At 48.3% G+C, this 23143-nt stretch overlaps 1 protein-coding gene across 4 annotated transcripts in view; it reads right to left on the reverse strand.

Moving 5' to 3' along the window:
• CIT (citron rho-interacting serine/threonine kinase) overlaps window positions 1-23143 on the reverse strand; it is a 1315032-nt gene that overhangs the window by 457792 nt on the left and 834097 nt on the right. For all 4 annotated transcript variants that reach the window (XM_078667654.1, XM_078667653.1, XM_078667652.1 and 1 more), the window contains exons 31-32: window positions 1780-1942; window positions 1516-1683 (exon numbers count right to left, since the gene is read on the reverse strand). In XM_078667654.1, the coding sequence (XP_078523780.1) occupies window positions 1516-1683; window positions 1780-1942 (331 nt within the window). The remainder of the gene's footprint in view (window positions 1-1515; window positions 1684-1779; window positions 1943-23143) is intronic.

Raw genomic sequence — 23143 nt, forward strand, 5'->3', positions numbered from 1 at the left:
CTGAATAGCTGACCTGTCACTGACCCAACGCACTCAATAGGTGACTGATACAGAGGTGCTGCGGAGCACTCTGTCCGAAATATACCATAGACTCTGGAGGTTTTACTGAACCTTAAGTGCTGGCGGAGCACTTTGCTGGGGAATTCGCTAACCCAATCGGGGTTCTGACTGATAGCTGCAGAGAGGGTGGTGCGCAGGCGTTGCTTCCAAACTGCGGGTGCTGGTCGTTCCTTGGTGGTCCTGTCCTGATCCTAATCTGGTTTTCCTGTCCTGTCCTGGGGTGTCCATTCAGCACCTGCTGACCCATTGATGACTGTCCTTCCTTGGGGTATTTCCTGTCCTTGACTGATCCCTGGCCAGGGTTGGTCTTCACACCATTCTAGGTAAATATATATAGTGCTGAAAACTCTATACTGCACCTTTCTATTTTTCTGTCTTTGCTTTAATAAAGACATACCTTTGCGCATAATTGATTTTCCATGCTTTTTGCAAAGCTACTGAATGAAAGCACATATGTTATTGCTATTATTCTAGCATGTTCCTATGTTACCCTCCCTTTATTGACTTCTCTCCATACTGTTCATGACATTTAGATGTGGTTTATCATTTTCTCCTTTTCAAACTGATTGAAGTAAAGTTGCTAGAACTTAGCGTGTTCCAATTTTTTCCCCTACCTATAGATACATGGGATTTTTCCAAACTTAGTTAACCTTTGTAGTATTTCCCAGTAATAAATTCCTAGTACGTGCATAAAATTGCCCATTATAGTTATCCATTCTCGAATTCCATTCCTGAAATCTGCTTAGCATATTTTTCATGTTCTTACCCTCTAATAACTCATAAATGGTTGCCCTAATATTTTTCCTATATGGTTATGTGCTTTTCGTTATCTTGATTATCGATTGCCTTTTGACTGTAAACTTGATGCTCTCCGAATCTGAAATCTAGATAAAATCCTTAAAACTTCCTAGTAGTCTGTGGGTATTTGATGAATACAGAAGAAATAAAAGTCGGTATTGTATTTTGCCTGCCTTTCTTTTACAGCTAGCTCCCTGATCCATTGTGGTCATAGGTACCCGTAACGGTGGATTGGTAAGTCGGGTACACTAGAAATAAATAGGAAGGAATCAGGGTTACTGGTAGTAGAGTTGTAAGGTCACCTGATTAATGTATATGGTGAATTAAAGATTATGGGCCCGAAAGGTATATGGTAAAATTGTTGGTCGGGTGACCTGCGATCTCTATCAGTTGCATGGTATGAAGAGAGACCATTTCCCATGCACAAACCCATAGAGCTGTTTGAGCTGCATCACGACTAGAAGCAATTGCACAACAGACAATAAATGCATCAGGATGAAATTAGTAGTGACAATACCAAAATTAATGTTCCTTCATTTAGCCTAGTCGGTAAGGCTTAATATAATGCTTAAGACTCCAACACATTTTAATATGCAAAAACAGAAAATCTCCCAATAGAACAAATGCATCAATAACTTGGGCCACAGCGCAACCTACCTTCTGTGGAAGATGCATCTTTTCTACGAATGGAGGTTGGAGCTAGGAGACCGATCGCATTGGGCTGATGCTCCGGCGACCTGACAATTGCAGACATAATGACCTGCTGTCTGGCAGTGGCTGGAGTGGAGGGCAGTGGGAGATGGTCTGACACTTTGTGGTGAGAAGCTAATAAAAAAAATATACATACAGAAAAATTGCAGTATTAGGTCCCAAGACTCAGCAGCTTTTAAATGTGTCAGAGCTCTGGAAGATGGCACCTACCCTCCTCCCTGGCTGAACGGAGCTCAATACGGGTTTTTTGCAAAGCTTCCTCCAGTTCTGCAGTACGAGCCTTCTCTTTGTCTAAGGCAACCTTTAAGTCATTATATTGCAGTGGGATCTGGGAGGGTTGAATAAGTTCCTCTTTTTTTCGACCAAACAGTCCCTACGAATACAAAAAAACAGGCCTCTAACACCAGCAGCAGCTGAAATGCAAAGCAGTCAACAAAAGAGCAGTTTGCAAATACACCAAAAATAGGCAAAATGCAGGTAAAGCTTTTTAACCCATATATACACAGACTGAGCCTAAACTAAGCTACTATCACGGTGAAGCCTAAAGAGCGCTAATCGCTTTTTTAGGAGTTCCTTTAACTCTATTTCAAGAAGATGTGGACGGTATTTTAGGATTCCAAAACCTGCAATGCTTAGCCTTGAATAGTAAATGTATGTTTTCTGACTCATTTTGGTTATTACTGATGCACTGTTTTAAACTTTTGCCAGAATTAAAGCAATTGAGAAGCTTCATCACTAGTGTAAACAGTGAAAGCATTGAATTTACAAGTACATCTTACTCAACATATATCTATTTTGAATAATGTGCACATCATTCTAGGTTTCCCAGCAATTTCCTTCCCTTGAAATAATTGCCTTCGTAAACTTAACGTTGCTAACCTACTCTACCACTTTAAAAGAAAAATAACAAAATAGTTTTGTGATGTAGAAGCTCAAAACAATATCCAGTATAAGTGAGTGAAAATGTTTCCACAAAGAGGACAGGGTGCAATGTCTTTTTTTCAGTCTGTGTATGGGAGCTTGGTTCAAATAACAAAAAAGGCCAAAAGACCCTTAGAGGACCTAAGATCTAAAATGTACTTCTGTTTCTTCTTTTCTTACCAGAGAGGAACAAGTAAATGTACATCCAGTACTTGTATAGAGCACAATTCATCCCGAAGTGGAATCTCGGCACTGGGGGCCGTTGGGAAGATTGAGCGAGCTATTGCCCAGAGTCACATGGTGCTGGGCATACCCCTGCCGCCGGAGCCAGGGATCGAACCGTGATCCTTCGGTAAAGATTAATCTGTAAGAGACATATGCTAGTTCTAGATTCCTTGCCTTAGAATTACCCCCCGGTGTCATACTGGATCCAGAGTATTTTTTTTTAGCAGTACCCCTATGTGTCTGTAGGTGGCTTCAGTCGACTCCACGTCTGTCCTTAGCGTCGTGATCACCGGGATAACGTCGCAATTCTGACACAACTTTCCATGCCAGAAGCGCAGAGCAATGAAAAACACTGACCACTGGTGAGCCACAACTTGGGCCCTGTAAGGGAGTCTCTATTCCTAGAAATTGGTTTGCAGAGTGGGGAGGATGGGCGGGGCGTTAAGAAATCAATAACTAACATATGTCTCTTACAGACACCTCGTTACCGGAGGTAAGTAACTTGTTTATCTAAAAGAGACAGTTATAGATTCCTTACCTTAGAATAGATACCCCAGCAATACCAACCCCGGAGGAGGGTCTACGAACCAAGTTCACATCAGAAAAACCTGGAGGACAGAATGGGCAAAACAGCTGTCCCTTAGGATTTGGCTGTCCAGGCAGTAATGTCTGGTGAACGCGTGCAAAGATGTCCATGTTGCTGCTTGTACAAAAGGGGGTGGTGATGGACGGAGCATCTGAACCAATCAAACACTCACACCCAGTCAACAGATCTGGGTTTAATCCATCACCGTTCTTTAGCCCACTTAGCCACCCCAGTTCAGACATGGCCATATGCAAATCAGTCTGACCCTGTGCCTCCTGGGAACAGTCCAGCCCTAACTGCCAAGCCATGCCTTCCCTGGACCGGAAACAAGCTTACTAGGGCCGGTTTCTGGCATTTCAGCCTTCTTCAGCCAGGCTTGCTTGAATCCAGTGGCAAAGTGAGCAAGGGACTCACGTCTGAGCATACCCTGCCAACTTATGGCAAACAAAGCGGTACAAAAGAGGGTGGTGATGGACGGATCATCTGAACCAATCAAACACTCACACCCAGTCAACAGATCTGGGTTTAATGTTGCTGCTTGGCAGATGCCAAGAAGTGGGACTCCACATGACAATACAGTAGTTGCTTCCAGAGCCCATGTGGAATGAGCACGCAGCCCCACTGCAGGTCTCTTTTTCGCTTAAGCGTAACAGATTTTAATACAAAGGACAACCCATCGGGAGATGGTACCCTTTTGGACAGCGCAACCTTTTTTGGCACCCACAAAGTCAACAAAGAGTTAATCATTCACCCGGAAATCTTTTGTGCAGTCAAGGTAGAAGGATAGCGCACGTTTTGGGTTCGAACAGTGGAGTCTCTCCATCTCCTTGGAAGGGTGCGGTGGGGGAAAAAGGTGGACAAAGAGAAAGCTTGTCCTATGTGAAATGGTGTAACCACTTTAGAAAGGATCAAGGCCCTAAGCACCACTTTGTCAGGATGCACTGAAAAGAAAGGTCACTCACCCTTCGAGCAACAAGAAAAGCCGTTTTCAGGGTAAGAATCATGAGAGGACAGTTGTGAAGAGGCTCAAAAGGAGCACACATAAGATGAGTTAAAATGAGATTCCAGTCCCACTGGGGCATTATGAAAGGAGATGGAGAAAATAGATGAATAATGCCCTTAAAGATTCTGTTTACAATGGGGGCTTGAACGAGGAGGGCTGATCTGGTAGCCGAAGAAACGCAGAAAAAGCTGCAAGATAGCTTTTTAGAGTGCCCGGAGCAGAGCCCTTCTGGGCTACAGAAAGGGTAAACAAGAGAACCTCAGAAAGAGGGGCAGAGGGGATCCACAGCCTTTGCTGTGCACCATGCCACAGACTTATTCCATCCAAAGGCGTATACCGTTTTAGTGGAGGGATGCCTGGCTGCCAAGATGACGTTTTAGACTTCGGGCAGAATGTCAAAAGCTGTCAACACACCAGGCGGTGGAGGCTGGACAGGTTCGGGTGGAAGACCGTCCCCTGTTCCTGTGACAGAAGATCCTCCCGAAGGTGCAGTCTGATGGAGAATCGATGGCCAAGCTCAGGAGCTTGGGGTACCAGACTCTTTTTGCTCAGTCCGGTGCCACAAGAATGACTTTGGCACGGTCGCGCTTGATTTTCTTCAGCAGAAGTGGTACAGGCGGAAAGGCGTACTGGAGGACGCAGTTCCACTCGCGACGAAAAGCGTCGCAGAGCGAGTGCCGCCTTGGAAACTCCAACGTGCAAAACTGCTGACATTGCGCGGTCTCTTCGGTGTTGAACAGATCTAACCAAGGCTATCCCCACTGAGTCATGCACTGATGTTCCAGCCATGAACAAAGCCTCTTGACATAGGGTCCACGACTCCACCCTGCCATTGTTTGTTGCAGTACCGCATGGCGGTGGCATGGTCTGTGAACACCTGCACTACTTTCCCCTTGAGGGAGGGAAGGAATGCCTTAAGTGCCAGGCGTATCGCCCAGAGCTCTAACAGGTTGATATGGAGCCCGGACTCAGCCAGAGACCAGACTCCTCTGATCTCTGCCTCTCCCAGATGGCCGCCCCATCCCAGGAGCGATGCATCGGTCACCACTGTTAGTTTTGGTTGGGGAGGGGAAAGGGATCTGTCTCTGACCCAATCCTGGTTCGTTAGCCACCACTGCAGTTGATGTGCAGTTCCCTCCGAGATCTGGACGTAGTCAGAAAGATTCAGTGGACGCTGCGTCCACTGGAACTTCAGATCCCACTGCAGAGCCTGCATATGCCACTTAGCATGATCCACAAGCAGGATGCAGGAGGACATGAGGCCCAGCAGCCTCAGGGTCATTCACACCAAAATCCAGGATAGAGGCTGAAACATCGGTATCATAGCCCGAATATCCAACTCGCTGCTCGAGAGGATAGGCCCGAAACTGCACTGTGTCCAGAACATCTCAGATGAACTGGAATGTCTGCGAGGGAGTAAGGTGTGACTTCGGCACGCTTCTAGTGAACCTCAGCGAGTTCAGAAGGTCCACCGTAGTCTGGAGGTGGGAGATGACACCCTGGGGCGAGCCAGCCTTCAACAGCCAGTCATCAGGAACGGGGAAGACTAGAACCCCTGATCTGCGCACATGAGCTGCAACCACTGCCATCACTTTCGTGAACACCCGAGGGGCACTGGAAAGGACAAAGGGGGGCACTGGAAAGGACAAAGGGGAGCACAGTGAACTGAAAATGCTTGTGGCCTACCGTGAACCGTAGGTAGCATCTGTGGGCAGGCAGGATGGAAATATGGAAATAGGCGTCCTGCAAGTCCAATGCCACCATTCAGTCTCCAGAGTAGAGGGCAGACATAGCCTGAGCCAATGTGAGTACTTTGAACTTCTCCTTCCGAAGGAAGTGGTTGAGGGCCTTGAGGTCTAGAATAGTACGCAGGCTTTGTCCTACTTGGGCATCAGAAAGTAGCGGGAATAGCAACCACAACCTACTTCTGGTGCAGGGACCCTTTCGATAGCTCCCTTGGCCAAGAGAGCTGAAACTTCCTGGTGGAGAAGTGCCAAATGATCCTCTGACATGCAATCGAGAGAGTGTGGCATGGAGGGAGCGGCAGTCTCAAAGGGAAGGGAGTAGCACCTTCGGACTACTTGCAAAACCCACCTGTCTGACGTGATGAATTGCCAGTGGGGGTGGTGATGGCGAATTCTGCCACCCACTGGCAATTGATGGCCCTGAAGGGTCGGACTTGGAGGGTTTGGAGGCTGCTGCAGGGGGGGCAAAGGGTGGATTGGCCAGTCCGCTGGGTCCCAGACCCGCGAGGTTGCTGGGTCCCAAGTCCGCGGCCATGCAGAGGCTGGGCAGCTTGTGTGGACCAGTGGCTAGACTGGGCTGGAAGTGGTGGGGTGCCACATCCATAGCCACGAAAATGACAAAAAGCAGACTGCGGTGGACGGAAAGACGAAGCGAGGCCCAAGGATCTGGCCATAGCCCGAGAATCCTTAAAGCGCTCCAGTGCAGAGTCCACTTTGTCACCAAAAAGGCGATGGCCATAGTACACTTGACATCCCCTGAAAAGCCAGATGTCCTCAACCAGGCGTAGCGCCTAAGGGCTACAGAAATTGCAATTGTTCTGCCTAGTGAGTCGGTGGTATCCAGTCCACATAGAATCGTGAATTTAGCTGCGTCTCTCCCACCTGCCACTGCTTGGGAGAGAACGGCCCGTGCCTCCATCGGGCACTGAGGCAGCACTTGCGCAACTGCATCCTAGTCAGTATGGGAGCATCAGTCCAAGAGGCACGTGGTATTCACGGACCGCAGTGCCAAGTTGGAGAATGAGAACATGCACTTCCCAAGATTATCCAGCTTCTTGGATTCCCTGTCTGGGGGAGCAGAAGGGAATGCACTGCCCTTGGAAGGAGGCAGCTTGGGCCACCAAGCTCTCTGGGGAAGGGTGTTGGGTGAGTAAAAGAAAACAAGTTACTTACCTGTAACTTTGGTTCCCCAGTATTGGTAACTTTCATAGATTCCCATGCTTTGTATCATTCCCCGTCGTCGGAATGGGAGCCTCGGTAGTATAAAAACCATAGAAACAAAAGAGAAACCTAGGCCTAATCTCATTTTGTATCCTATCACCCTCTTTTTGTAAAAAGAGACCAAACTTTTGCCAGGACCAATCAGAACAGCCTCACCCTCTAGAACCTTCCTGAGAGAGCTCAGAGCCTCAGATTTTCGTAGCCGTTGTGCAAACTGCCACTATCTCTGTAAAAAGACTGAGCTTTCCCAGGGGTGGCGGGCGGGCGCATGGGAATCTATGAAAGTTACCAATACTGGGGAACCAAAGTTACAGGTAAGTAACTTGTTTTCTTGCCCCAGTATTGGAACTTTCATAGATTCCCATGCTTTGTATCAGAGTAGCTAGCAGTAAATTACCTAGAACACATTTTGCAAATACATGGCATCGCATAACCATATAAGCAATACTTATAGCATAGCAAAACAAACAAAATGTGCTCACCAGGATGGAGGGATCGTAGGGAAAGCTCACCTCTCAATGAAAAAGATTCCGCAGGACTGCTTGACCAACAGCCGCATCGTCTCGTCCTGCAGACTCCAGGCAGTAGTGTTTCGTGAAGGTATGAGTACTGCTCCACGTTGCTGCCCTGCATATGTCCTTAATGGCCACTCCCGAAAAGAGAGCCACTGACGATGCCACCGACCTCGTGGAATGTGTGCGGACTCTGCCGTCCAGCGGCTTGCCTGCTTCCTGATGACAGAATTGAATCGCACTGGAGATCCAGCGGGAAATGCCACTCTTTACCAAAGGCAACCCCTTACGAGGTGCGCTGTAGGACACAAACTTCTGAGTTGACTTCCGAAAGGGACGTGTGCGCTCCATGTAAAACTTTAAGCATCGTTGAACGTCCAAAGAATGGAGTGTCCGTTCCGCAGGTGTAGAAGGGTGCGGAAAGAAGGATTTCAGAATCACGGGTTCATTCAAGTGGAACTCAGATGGCACCTTTGGTATGAATTTGGGATTGGTCCGAAGAACAAGACCCTCTCTTGTAAATTGCAGGAATGGATGCACTATGGAGAGCGCCTGAAGCTCACCCACTCGTCTCGCTGACGTGAGAGCCAGAAGGAGGGCCAGCTTCCAAGATAGGAACTTTAAATCTGCTTTGTGCACAGGCTCAAACGGAGCTTTCATGAGTTGTGCCAAGACAAGGTTGAGCTGCCACACTGGAGGAGGAGGGCGGACTGGCAGATACATCCGGAATAAACCTTTCAAGAATTGTTTAACAACCCTAGAGGACAATACGGAAGGACCTGAAGAACTGCGTCGATACCTTGATATGGCTGCCAGATGTACCTTGACCGATGAATGTGCCAAGCCAGACTTGGCCAGAGATAGCAAATATGGCAACAATTGATGAGGTTGGGAAGTGTAAGGATGGAGGCCCTCCTGTTGACACCACAAGCAGAATCTTCTCCATTTTGCCTTGTAAGTTTTATTGGTACTTGGTGCTCGGGCTTGAGCCAAGACCTCTATGCATTCTTGAGACAGTGTTAGATGACTGAATTCTCTGTGTTCAGGAGCCACGCCATCAAGTGGAGGGATCTCGGATCCGGGTGGTAAACCTGCCCCTGACTCGTGGACAAAAGGGACGGAATGGGCTTCAACTGAATTGGAGGAGCTTGGGAGAGCCTCAGGAGTTCTGTGTACCAGAATTGTCTGGGCCATGCTGGAGCAATTAGAATCATCTTGCAGGGGTCTGCCTTCAATTTCTTGAGAACTCGAGGAATGAGGGGAATTGGAGGAAAAGCGTAAAAGAACGCGCTGTACCAAGCCATCGAAAGAGCGTTCCCTAGGGACCCCTGATGGTGAACCTTGCTTGCGTAGAACCGGCATTTGGCGTTTTCCGGCGAAGCAAAGAGGTCGATGGCTGGCGTCCCCCAAACCGAGAACACTCTGTCTAGAATGGATTGATTCAACTCCCACTCGTGAGTCACTTCCGTCTGTCGACTCAAGGCGTCCGCCTTGACATTGAGAGCTCCCGCCAGGTGTTCGGCTCTCAGAGTGATGTTGTTGAGAATCGCGAAATCCCAAATCCGTTGAGCTTCTGCGGACAGAGTCTGCGATTTGGTACCTCCTTGTTTGTTGACATAGTGCATGGCCGTCGTATTGTCCGTCCGGACCAGCACTGAATGGTTGCCAACTCTGGGCAGAAAAGCTTGCAAGGCCAACCGAATGGCCGTCAGCTCCAGGAAATTGATATGGCACTGGCTCTGTCCTGTACTCCAGTGGCCACTGACCTGAAGCTCTCGGAGAACTGCACCCCAGCCCTCCAATGAAGCGTCTGTGGTCACTACCATGGGCGAAGGCGAAGTCCTGAACGTCAGACCTTGGGCGATATTGCTTTTCAGAAGCCACCATTCGCTCGCTGTCCTCATTGCTGATGTCACTACCACTCTGTCGTTGAACGACCCCTCTGCCTGGCGCCATTGCTTGTCTAGCTCCTCCTGCAGAGGACGCATCCGCAGCCTGCAATGCGGTATTAATGGTATGCAGGATGACATCGATCCGAGAAGGGATTTGTATTGGCGGACCGACAGGAATTGTCTGCGGCCGAGTAGTTGAGCTGAAACCATCAACTTTTGTTGTCGTTCCTCTGAGGGACGAGCTGTACATTGCGTGGTGTCCAACACGGACCCCAGGAATCTGGCAGTTCTGGAAGGCAGCAGGACTGACTTGCGTTCGTTCAACTGAAGGCCCAGGCAACGGAACAAATGGATGCAAGTAGAAACTGCTTGCGAAGCTTCCTGGAAAGATGGTGCCTTGACGAGCCAGTCGTCCAAGTAAGGGAAAACTTCTAGAGATTGTCGTCGAAGAAAAGCTGCCACTGGTGCCAATACCTTGGTGAACACTCTCGGTGCCGACCGAAGGCCGAATGGAAGCACTTTGAACTGGAAATGGCTCTTTCCCACTGTAAAGCGAAGGTATTGTCTGTGAGCTGGGTGTATTGGAATATGGAAATATGCGTCTTCTAAATCCAGCGACGCCAAGTAGTCGCCCGGATTCAAGAGAGGAAGAATTTCCTGGAGAGTGACCATCCTGAAGGAGAGCTTTACGAGATAGGTGTTGAGCTCCCGAAGATCTAGGATGGGACGCCAAGTTTCTGCAGTTTTCCGCACCAGGAAGAATCTTGAATAAAACCCCCGGCCCCTCTGAGAGAGCGGTACCGGTTCTATCGCTCCTTTGAGGAACAATTGATGGGCTTCTAGATGGAGTAATCCTAGATGTCCTGTGCGGATGGCGCCCGGAGCTCGCGTTGGAGGAAATTTGTGAAACTCCAACGTATGGCCACGCTCTACGATGTTGAGGACCCACTGGTCCGATGTTATTGACTTCCAACTGTCCAGACAAAGTGATATCCTGCCTCCCACTGATGTGATTGGGAGGGGAGGAACAGTAGGTAGAGCCGGGAGGCCGCTATTGTCGTTTGGTGTTGTCACGACCTTGTCGATGTTGACGGCCTCGCGGAGGGTTGCGAGAGAAAGATGCTGATTGCCCTTGTCGCTGATTTGAGTATTGTGGTTTATAGGACTGGGAAGACTGTGAGGAATATCTGTTGGTTTCCTCTGTAAGACGCAAATCCTCTACCTCGTGCGCCCCTAGGGGACCTTGCGATAGGTGAGTGAGCCCAAGGACTTTGCCGTGTCTGTGTCCTTCTTTATATTCTGCAGGGTATCGTCCACATGTTTCCCGAACAGCATCTCCCCATCAAATGGGAGATCCAGGATTCTGTTTTGGACCTCCTGACGAAACCAGGTGGCCTTTAGCCAACCCTGGCGCCGTAGCACAGCGGAGCCGGCCAAGGCCCGAAACGCCGTGGACGCAATGTCCATTGCACAGTCAATTACTTCTGCAGAAGATTTTTCCCCTTCTGTCAGCACCTTCTTGGCTTCCTCCTTTGTGGGCTCTGGTAATAGTTCCACGAAGGGTTCCATGTCGCACCACATCTGGCGGTCGTAACGGCCTAAGATGGCAAGAGCATTTGCCGCTCTAACTAGCAAGCTGGCCATAGAGGAAAACCGTTTTCCAACATTATCCAGACATCTGCCGTCCTTGTCCGGGGGTGTGGTCAACGGTGTGGACGGATTCTTTGACTTGCTTTGTGCCGCCTGAGAAATCACTGAGTCCGGCTTCGGTTGACCAAGAAGGCAAGCTGGACTCCCTTCCGGAGCTTTATATTTCTTTTCCAGCCTGGGGAGAACTGGAATCACCGTGGCTGGACTCTGCATGATCTTAATGCCCTCCTCCCATACATGCTCAATGATGGGAATAGACTTGACAGATCTCCGATATTGTTCCTTAAAGTCATAAAGGAAACATTCCGATTCCTCTCTCGAAATAGGTAAACCAAACCTCTTTGCTGCCCGCTCCATCAGATGATGAAAACCCCCTATATCCACCGGAGGGGAGACGGACGTGTCACGACCAGAGGCGTCCGGATCATGTGGTCCACTGTCCCCCTGATCCAAGTCTGGGTCCTGTAACGGATCAACCACAGGATCCACCTGTATCACTTCCTCATCCGAAGAGGTATCCTGAGGGACCGGCTGAACTGGTAAGGGGTCTGGTGTACGGACCCGCACCAACGATGGCCTTGGCGGTGGTGAAGAGGACACCACTGGAAGACTAGTAGTCAGTTGTACCTGTGGCTGGATTTGAGGTGGAGGAGATGCAGATTGTCCATGCGGTTCCGACGGAAACCGTTGGCGATAATCCTGAAGCATCATCTGCAAATCAGAGATAAGCGAAGAGGGCACGGCCACCATGCCCTGTCCCAAGATCGGCGTGCGTCGCTCATCCTGAACATACGGATGTAACTGCTGGCCTTCAGCCTGCTCACAATACTCCTCCGTGTCCGTTTCCCGCATCTTGACATGCAAGTCTGAAGGACTATATGCAGGGCCATAATTATCATCTTCCTCCATCTCATCCTCCTCAGATTCATCATCCAGCAGCATTGTTGGTAGATGGGAAGAGACTCGTCGTGGAGAAGTCATCTCCGGCGTAATTTTCATCTTCCGAATAGTCAACACTACTCTTTGGCCCGTCGACGGGCTCGTCGACGGTGCCGTCGTCACCTGAGCCGCCGTCGTCGGCGGAGCCACCAGCGGAATCGTCGACGGTATCACATTCTTCGTCGACACAATCTTCATCGTCGACGATGTCGTCGACGGTCTCGTAGACGAACTCGTCGTCATCACCATCTTCGTCGGCGTGGAAGTGGTGGTCGTCTTCGACGTAGTTTTCGTCGTCGACGCGGCCGTCGACAGTAGCTTGCCTGTCATCGTCGTCGACGTGGAAGTCGTCAGCGTCGACGAACTCGGGACCTTGAACGTCGACGAAGTCGTCGTCGTGGACAAACCTGCCGCCGACGATCCCGTCGACGGCGGAACAGAAACAGCGGGAATTTTCACAGATGTAACTGTCGTCGACGTACCTGGTGTTTTCGTCGTCGACGGACGCTGTTTTTTGTCTTGACCAGATCCAGAAGTGACAGTAGGGTGCTTGTCACTGGATTTACTCTTTTTGGACGGATGAGAAGGAAGAGCAGCCTCCTTCTTGTCCTTTAAGGCTGTAACACCACCAGCAGCCTGTCCCTGCCTCTCCTTTTCACTTCCGTGAGGAGATTGAAGGGGACTAGCCTTCTCAGACCTATCAGAGATCTTGTGAGAGGCCTGAAGAGGGGCCTCCGATGTAGAAGCAGCAGTGGGAGACCTACCCCTCTTTCTTGATCTGTGTGAGGAAGCAAAAGATGTGGAATCCTCCTCATCTGAAGAGATCACCTCCTTGCGAGTCTTCATTTTCAGCAGCCAGGTTAACAGCCGACCTTCTCTGTCACGAAGGGTCTTGGTGGAGAAGGTCCTGCAGATCTTGCACTCTGTGGCCTTGTGGTCCGGATATAAGCAATAAATACAATTCTCATGCTTATCTTCCACAAACAGGCGTTTTTTCCCACAAGAGGCACAGGCCCTAAACAAGGCCTTCTTCTCCTTGTCAGACATATCGAAGTTTTGAAGAAAAAATTGAAGAAACAACCAGAAGGTTCTAGAGGGTGAGGCTGTTCTGATTGGTCCTGGCAAAAGTTTGGTCTCTTTTTACAAAAAGAGGGTGATAGGATACAAAATGAGATGAGGCCTAGGCCTAGGTTTCGCTTTTGTTTCTATGGTTTTTATACTACCGAGGCTCCCATTCCGACGACGGGGAATGATACAAAGCATGGGAATCTATGAAAGTTCCAATACTGGGGCAACTGGGTCTCCCAGAGCCAGTTGGTGGTGGCGGGCAATCGTACTTTCAACAGGAGCTCCTGTGCTGGGCTTAGACTAGGTGCCCAGAAGAAACGTCAGTGAGGGCTATGTTGAAGGGCAGAGGGCGTACAGAGGAGGTTGCTGCAGGCTGAAGCACCTCTGTCAGGAGATTAGTCCTGACTGCCACTCAAGGGAGCCCAAGGCTTCTGCTGCCCTTCGCACCACCAAAGAGTAGGACGATCCCTCTGTGAGAAGTTGGCCTGATATATGATGCTCACTAGTTCTAGTGATCACCTTGTATCAGTCCAAAAAACCCTTATGGTGATTGGTTGTAAGTCAACCTTATAGACCAGCTATCCTAATGGTAGCATGGACAAAGCAGTCTTAGGCTCAACTCTTTTGGCATGTGAAGCCAGCTGCTTTATCACATATAACCCCTTGAATACCAGATGAAAGGACACCACACAGGTTGTTATGAAAATAAACAATATATGTATTAATAACAAACACCTCTGAACTCTTTATGAGATCAGAGGACTAAGCACATGACAATCTCTTAGGAAAAATACGATAAGATGCACAAAATTACAATAGTGCCCTAGGGACACGGCAAACCATATACTAAGTAAATGGGTTAAGTAGAACGATTTAGAAAATGAAGATGCCCAGAGGCTGTAGGTTCGCTGGGACTACCCTAACCTTAGGTAAGTATCAGGAGGCCCACGGGACGCGTGTGCAGAGTGTGAACTCACACGCGGAACAAAGTCAATGGGCAGAACAAATTGCGAAAAGGTAAGTAAAAGACAGTTCCTACTAGTTACGACTAAAACGACTGGATACCTGGACACTAGGAGAGTTAATCTACCCTTCAGCACCGAAATGCTCTTGTTACCTCACCCACGGGCTGCGGGTGCATAGGTGTCAAAGTGTGTCGGGTTTCTGCGTCGAAGTCAATGGAGCCTTGAAGAAAGATGCTGCAGGCGACCAGGAGGAAGATGTCCGGTGCGATCCACGGGTGGATCGAGGAAGAAGAGGACCTGAAAGCAGAGGGGACAGTGTTCAAAGTCACTAGCCAGTGACCGGTGTGGAACCAGGAGGGAACCAGGTGCTGTTGTCGCGATCAGGTGAAGAGTGGACGCTTGTCTCTGCAGCCACGTGGACCAGGAGGTGTCTTCGACGACCAGCATGGAGGCACGAGCTGTCCCACGCAGGCTCTCGCTGTCGGCGGTGTCGGATCCGGATTTGGAGTCAACAGGCCTTGGCAAAGGCAACCCACGCGGTGAGTGGAAACGGCATCTGGAGTGGACCAGGAGGGTCCAGGGTGCTCCTCTTTTGGAAGGGAGCAAGGGCCAGTCTGGAGCAACCAGACCAGCAGTGTAAATTTCTTGGATTGTCGTCTAGGAGGTCACTAGCCAGCCGGCAAGTGACCAAACAACGCGTCGAGCAGCAATCAAGCAAAAGGGCCCCACGCAGATCTCGTGGATGCGGGAGCGCTGGTCTTTGGTGCAGGAGCTGCTCGGGGCTGGGGCTTCTCAATCCCCAAAGCAATTTCTCGAGGATGCCTCAGAAGTCGTGCTGGAAGCGAAGTGCAGTCTCTTCAAGATGGCAGATCCCACGTGTCTCGTCGCACCCACGGGTCTCAGCTGTGCTGTAGATGTGGGTAGAGGTCGGAGAGGTCTGGGAGTCCGGGTCTAGTCGGGCTCTGAAGTCTGGATCCGGCAGGAAGGACGACAAAGTGGACCGCTAGGACGCTTGATGGTGCCTGCAGTTGCAGGGTGGTACAAAAGGGGGTGGTGATGGACGGAGCATCTGAACCAATCAAACACTCACACCCAGTCAAAAGATCTGGGTTTAATCCATCACCGTTCTTTAGCCCACTCTGCCACCCCAGTTCAGACATGGCTATATGCAAATCAGTCTGACCCTGAGCCTCATGGGAACAGTCCAGCCCGAACTGCCAAGCCATGTCTTCCCTGGACCGGAAACAAGCTTCCGAGTACCGGTTTCTGGCATTCCAGCCGTCTTCAGCCCGGCTTGCTTGAATCCAGTGGCAAAGTGAGCAAGGGACTCACGTCTGAGCATACCCTGCCACACTTATGGCGGCCAAAAGCGGTACAAAAGGGGGTGGACACTCCTTGCCCACAGGGGAGATTCTTCAGTCTTCTGGGGAGCAGAACGTCGAAGTCCAGAGTTTCTTCTTGTAAAGTTGTTCAGGATAATCTAATTTGGAATGGGACCAGCTCCTACCTTTATCCTGCTAAAGGGGGCTGCACTAGTGACTAGGTCCCTCCCATGGTGTGATGTATTCCTATAGGTTCTGTATCGATCCACCTATTCCTGACCCTATTCTGGTTAACAAGTTAACTAGCAGCCATCCCGTGAGGCAGAAAACCCCCATGATGCAGGAACCGTTATCTGATTAAGCCACACTACGGCACAGGAACGTGTTATCTGATTAGGTCATAACGCTTGCCATCTAATTAGACAAGCGATATTCCTCCAGCCCCTGATAAGGCATACGGAGTTCTCAAAACAAATCAAACCTATGACAGACCTGGGAAAAACCCTGCGGCCATTGTTTTGATTTCACCGAGAACTTCAGCAAAAGAATGTGCTAACGACCAGGTCGTATGACATCCTTATTGACGTATCTATGTCCATCCTTACGTCAATCTCGGCACCTTAAAGGTATAAATATTACCGATATTGCCCTATGCAAACACACGCGGTGGTGACGAGATCGGAGCAGCCAGACTTGCCGAAGCCCAGAGCAGAGCAGACCCCGCTGGCGCAGCCCCGCCTTCCGGACGCGCTGAGAACGAGAAGCTGCCTTTTCTCCTGCCGAGAAATCCAGCTCCGGCGCTTCCGGGTAGCCCTCGCAGGCAGCCTGGAATATCGAAACCAGAGACGAGAGATACCATCCCTCATTCATCCTAGATTCCAGGTACGGAACTGAATAACCCCTCGCAGAGAATTCTTTAGTCAGTCACTTGGCAAAACAAACTTAACTTAAACTGTAACTTTCTATCCCCGCCCACGTATTAGGCTTAGGTCAGGTACACGGGGTAGGCGTAGTTAGAAACACCAGTTGAGTACGATTAGTCAAATGTATATGTGTATGTATTCATTTTATTCATTTTAAACCTTCATATGGCTTAGAAACCATATCAATGTTTTTACAGTATTATTTTATACTTCTGCTTTTAATGTATGCACTTTACTTAACCATAAGTATTGCAATAATATCGATCCATTTCTCTTGTATGAGAAAAGAGACTGATCAATAAATAACATCTTTTATTGAACACGCCCGTCTCTTCCTTTTCTCTACAATCTGGTGAGACTAAGAATGCACATACTGACTGAGTAAAATAAGTCGTCTTTTGTTTTCACACGACTCTAGAGATACACTCTTGATTAGGGGAGAGCAAAGTTGTCATGTTCTATGGTTGTCAGAAACTAAATCCCTTCTTGTCTATCCAGGGAGGTTCAACTCCTCCTTGCCTATTCGAGAAAGTTTCTAGTGAACACTGAGCTAGCTGGCAAACCCAAAACTTTAAGTCTAATATCGACAGTAGTAGACCTAGTTAACGTCTGGTCTAGGCCTATACTATTGAAGGTATTATTCCAATGCGCAGAGCCTATTGGGATAATAGGAACTACACTACAATGGGTGGGACCAGGAAGGGGGGTGGTTACACCCCCTATCCTTTGTCCGGTTTCGCGCCAGAGCTGGGGCTGGAGTGCCACAGCAACTGGTTTGAACCGGTGTATCCACAGGGACACCTTGTGTGCCCCAGGCATGTCTCATTCCTTTCAGGCCTGTCCGACCTAATACACAAAATCCTGTCTGGGGTGGTGCTAGCACCTCCCAAGGCAGGAAACCCTTTGTCCAGGCCTCCCTCGCTGGAAGGACTCCCAGCAGCAGGAGGTCAGACTTGTGTCTGTGGTGGCAGCATCCATTTTGTGATGCTGAGGCTCTGCTTAACTTTAACCGGGGTTCACAGTTACATACATGTCGTGTCCCTCTAAAAGGGTGGAATGCTACCCCCGTCGCCAGAACTGGCGAGGGGGTAGTATTCCAATTCGTACGACACCTTACTCGACATGTTTTGATAATGCTATACCAAAGTTAGCAATAACCGCGAGGATTATAATGCACTTAAGAGTATATGGTATAGCGTTATCATGGAAACAGCTAAAGGACTTGGTTCCGAAAGCTGTAGACAGGCTCAGCTCATGCTAGAGCACCATCTCACATAATTCCAAGCACTCTGCCTTCAGGATTGGTAAGGCCTGCCATAGGAGTGACTGATAGGAGTATATGTGTCCATTTTGGGGTTAGATATAGGTATACTATATCTACAGCAAAGGGTGATTACACCACCTTGCCCCAGCTGTCTTAGCAGCCAGTTGTGTCAGTTTGGACGGCCAGTCAGGGGTGGCATAATACATGCTGCAGCCCCTGGTAGGCCCTGGGTACACCTATGCCCTGGGCACCTAAGGTACACTGTATAGGGGCTGATAACGTGACCCAGTATCCAATTAGGTATGTACCTAAGGTACATGGAGTCCATTTTACAGAGAGAGCAATTAGTCTGGGGTCCTGAATAGCAGGGCCCCAAGCCAAATAGGTCGAAAACCAGCTAAACACTAGGCAAAAAGTTGGGGGTAACCATAGTCAGATATCCACCTTCCTACACCCTCCTCCACAGCCATGGTAGGGAGAGAAAGCATGCCAAAGTTTGGAGAAGTGTGCAAACCACTGGCGTCACCCAGGTCCTCCCTCCAGTGCGGTTCTTCAAGCTGGTCTGCCAAAGGGTCCAGCAACCCCTCTAAATCCTCATCACCACCTTCTAGGCGATAGGGATCACCAGGGATGAACAGGGAAACAAAAGTACCCTCTGGCATCTGATTCAACGTCGAACGACATCGGTTCTGGTCCAGGTCCATCTCGAGGGTGAGGATGGGGACGGCGTCGGCCGGGGGCATGGGCAGCGCCATGAGCGTCGGCCAGCAGGAATCGTTGCCAGGGAAGGTCAGGTAAGATCGAACGGCATCGATCAGGATCCAGGCGAGGATCTATGGGGGCCTCTGGTAACTTAGCCGTTGACATCCAAGGCCCAGGACCCCCGACAGGCTTTGCGGGGCCCAATGTGCACCGGCGGAGTCGGGCTGCCAAAAGATACAGTGGAGGGCTTCGTAAAATGTACAAAGTTGGGCAGGCGACGCCCCGGCTCCTGGAAATGGGGGGGGAGGCGTGGAGACGTCCCTCAAGGAGGCACTGGAGACGGAGCCTTAGAGCGACGACGCTCCAGGTCCCGAGTCACATCAGCAGACCGACAGGGAGAAGGTGAAGAGTGACGGTGCTTCTTCTCTTTCTTTTTGTGGTTCGACTTACCCGAGGACTTCGAAGACTTTGAATGGGACGAGATGTGGGGGCTACACGAGCAGACTCAAGACCTTCCTCTCCAACGAGACCGGGAGCGACGAGTAGCCAACTGCTGGGCTTCTAAGAGCTTTTGGGACTGCTCCCACAAAGACTTTAGATTCATGGCCCGGCAGTCGAAGCACGACTTAGGGTCATGGCCTCGCTCCAGATACCAAAGGCCCAAGAGGTGAGGGTCCGTCACAGACAAGAGCCTGTGACAGCCCTTGCAAGGCCGGAAGCCAGTTTGACAATGGGATATCCCTCCCGCACAGGAGTTGAAAACTCGAAAAGAAGTCAACAAAACATCAAAAAGATTTAGTCAAACAGTGACTAAAGGGGTAGCTCTCTTCAGATCTGCTTTAGGCTGGTGCAGAAAAAGAAAGCACTGACATAGGCGCGCAGGGGCGGCGTCTAAGCAGGCATCGTGACGTCATCAAGGCAACCATAATGCCGAACATGGAGTCGACCGACGCCACCCACCGTTGCGCAGGGGTCTGCGGAGAAAAAATTCTCCATACCCAGTCTGACGCCTGGGGGTAATTCTTAGGTAAGGAATCTATAACGAACTGTCTCTTTCAGATCATTGATGTTAGGGATGAGTTGCTCAACAGCAAATATCAAGGCCTCTCGTGCCCTACTCAACCTCTATGTGACCTTTGACAACGTTGACTATGAGATACTGCATAGTCCTCTCAATGAACCGTTAAGCATTGATGGCGCAGCAACTCAATATCGTCAGTGAACCAGGGTCACAATGAGTCTGATGCCCAACCTTCAGCAAAGCCACCTAGTCTTTTTCTAGCCAGACAGCACTAATCAGTCTGTCCAATGAAATCCAGATCAGCACTGACTAACAAGTATGATGGGAGCACGGATTAAAGCTCATCCATTCATTTGCCTAAATGATATCAAAACTAAAGAGATGCTTTTGTACAACTACATAATTAATGTACAATGGACTTAGAGGCTGAGGACCGGCAATGTGCTAAAAGCATGTGAATGTATTGATGATTGAATACTGGAGAAGGAAATTATCTCATTAATATAATAGCTGACTTTCATTAAAGAAAATTATGAATGACTACAATTGTTGAAAGTGGCTTGCTGTGTAATGAAAGCTTCATAATGTTGTATTATGAATTTATGAACAGTTTATGGATTAAGCATGGATTACTGGTTGAATTTTGGATTATTGTGAGGAAGAAGATTTTTTCCAAAGGCTGTATGACTGATAGTTGGTGTGAGAGTATGTGTCACATTTTGAGTATTACACACTTGTGCAGTTTAGGGCAGAACACGAGATCAGTCTGCAATCCACAACATTGCCATGAGCAGTTAAAATGTTATGAGTACATGGTGTGCATCCGATCATTTGTTTTTTTCATTTAATTCAAAAATCTGTCCCCTTGACTGTTTTCAAACTTGATGTATAAAACGGTTAAACATGGATATACATGGATATAAATGGAAAAATAACGGAGCATCGCCTCTAAGGCAGCATGTTAACATCAAGATGTCGGAAGGGCGCTCAAGTGGTCATCTAAGAACCGTAACCAAGGACTTAAAATATATTCAACAAAGGACTCTTGAAACTTGTTTATATTATTTCAGGACTGATAAATGTAAGGAGCCACATGTACAGCTTCAAAATGTTTTGAGACAATGTTTTGTATTGTTTACAGCAGGTTGGACAATGAAATCATTCGGGCACTAATTCCAGTATGGGCTGATTTCGAGTTTATAAATAGGAGAGGGCAGTGTATTCTTTGACTGAGGGGTGAGGAATGAATATGAGTTGTTACTACGCAAACCAATACCTTGCATGCTTTTAGTACAAAGTTTTTACTTCGCAACGACCGTTACTGCGCTAGTTTTTACAGCGCATGCTTTTATTTCACAACTGCCTTGAAAAGTAAGAAAAATGCTTTTACTTTGCATTAAACTAGAACGCATACAACTACTACGCATTTTTGTCTCGTTTAAATCATAAAATAATTGAAATAGTAACCTATCCCCTGGGACGGGTTGGCATGGAAATAGGGGTTTTGGGTGGGGGAGTGTTAATAATTATGACGTTACATTCTTACGTCTAAGTTCTTTTTTCAGAAAAATAGAAAAAGGACTAAACCTTTTGTACAAATTGTATTTCAAAGTTCCTTATCGCTTTTTTTATTTTTGGCCTCGTAGTAATGGTACTGCCCGGTTTTAGAACCATATTGAATTGCAGTGGTGAATAGTTTTCAGAACTTGCAAAGCCAGCACTTGTTGGGGGTAGACGGTTGTAAATAGGAACTAAAGAAACAAGCATGCGTCCTTGAATTCTAGCCTCTGTCTTTCCGGACTCCGCTGTCTTCAAGTACGATTGGCTCTCTGGCTCAAAGCTCTTACATCGCTCCGCTCCCTTTAATCGGTGAGAATTTAGAAGTTTCGCCCTCTTTAATTGGTGAGAATTTAGAAGTTTCTAGACTATTATTCCCTGCATCTGTTCCTAAGAACGCTAGCAGTGAGGTACGAAGAGCTAATCCATAAGAGGCTACATTGGTAAACTACTATTACTACGCTGCCATTACCATTTGTACATATTTTTTTTTAATACTTACCTGCATTGTTAAGCTAATTACAATGTAATGATATTTGTGAAGTAGAAGCATGCATAATTAAAGGATGCGTTGTCATGGTACCTGCGAAGTAAAAGATGAGTACAAATGGTATTTCAAAGTAGTGGCCGCGTAGTAATGGTAGTTTACCCTGGGGGAATATATTTCTTTAAGGCTCATGGTTTAAACCGTCACATGGTCGGGTTACACCTCCCCGGTAGGTTGAAATAGATGGGTTTCACGGTGGCGTTTTCACCAGGAACGTCACGGTTGAAGGAGCGAATGACTATGGTGGTTTCAAGAAAAGCGAAAGAGTTGGTTATGTTGCCAGGCATGTCTTCAAGATTATGTAGGTACGTTTTTATGGTGTCGGTCAAGATGTTAAGATACACAAAAGGAGATAATTATGGAGGGGTGACTTTGGTGTGTTCAACAGCATCTTATGCACAATGGGAATTTTTGTTTGTAGAATGAGGGGGTTTTAAACACTTTTTTGCATATTTGCTCACGAAAATGAGTGGGGTGAATTAAGTATTATATTCACGTTGAGATCAGTTATTGCAGCACATAGTGAGAATTATGTTTGAGGCAGTATGTTTTAGAACGCGTTCATAATAGGAGTGTAGTTTTATGGGAACTGAGTAGAATGTTTATGTGTTCTCTTTTACTATTTCAGTTACCCCTGACGAAGGGCTGAAAAGCCTGAAATACATATGAGGCTACCATGGATGAATTATTAATCCCTTCGTGCCACTGATTAGGCCTGGATGGGCAATCCAGTGGCATTTGAAAATGTTTGGAAAAATGCTGCCTTGAAGTGAATGGACAAAGAATGAAAAAAGTTTGGAATAAGAATAAAAACAAAAATATGGATTGTGGTGAGTCCCTTGGAACTTACTGGTCCCAACATTAATCCTCCTTCGTTCTCCATGCCAGTGGCGGCTACCAAGGCTTGTTTGTGATCCCGACGATCACCGACCCCCGGGTCATCGACACTCTTCAACACAGCTCCTGGTCTTCCTCAGCATCACCTGGTCCTCACAGCTGCATTGATAAGGTCACCGTCATCACTCGTGCATCTTCAGACATAGGTGAGCATTGTTATTCTGTGCCGCCTGGTCACCTCTGAGTGGCATAGACTCTGTCCCCTTGTAGGAGAGTAGGGTCTGCTTTCCTATGGTCACCCCAATTTTTGCTTTTTGCTTCACTGGTTATCGACTTAATGTGGCTGTGGGCCTGCTAATCAGACCCACAGCCTGCTGTTCTCTCTAAATTCATATCCATGTACTATAGGTACATCACCAATTTGGTACTGGACACCTTGTTAGCCCCTGTACAGTGCACTATAGGTGCCTAGGGCATTGGTGCATCCAAGGCCTACCAGGGGCTGCAGCATATCTTTTGCCACCCCTGGCTGGCCATTCAAATCGACACAACTGGCTGATCACTCAGCTGGGGCAAGGTGGTGCAATCACCCCTTGCTTAGATATAGTATACCTATATCTAAACCTATATCTGGACACATATATACCTATAAGTCACTCCTATGGCAGGCCTTA

Source organism: Lissotriton helveticus, chromosome 11, assembly GCF_964261635.1.
Source record: "Lissotriton helveticus chromosome 11, aLisHel1.1, whole genome shotgun sequence".
Taxonomy (NCBI): Eukaryota; Metazoa; Chordata; class Amphibia; order Caudata; family Salamandridae; genus Lissotriton; species Lissotriton helveticus.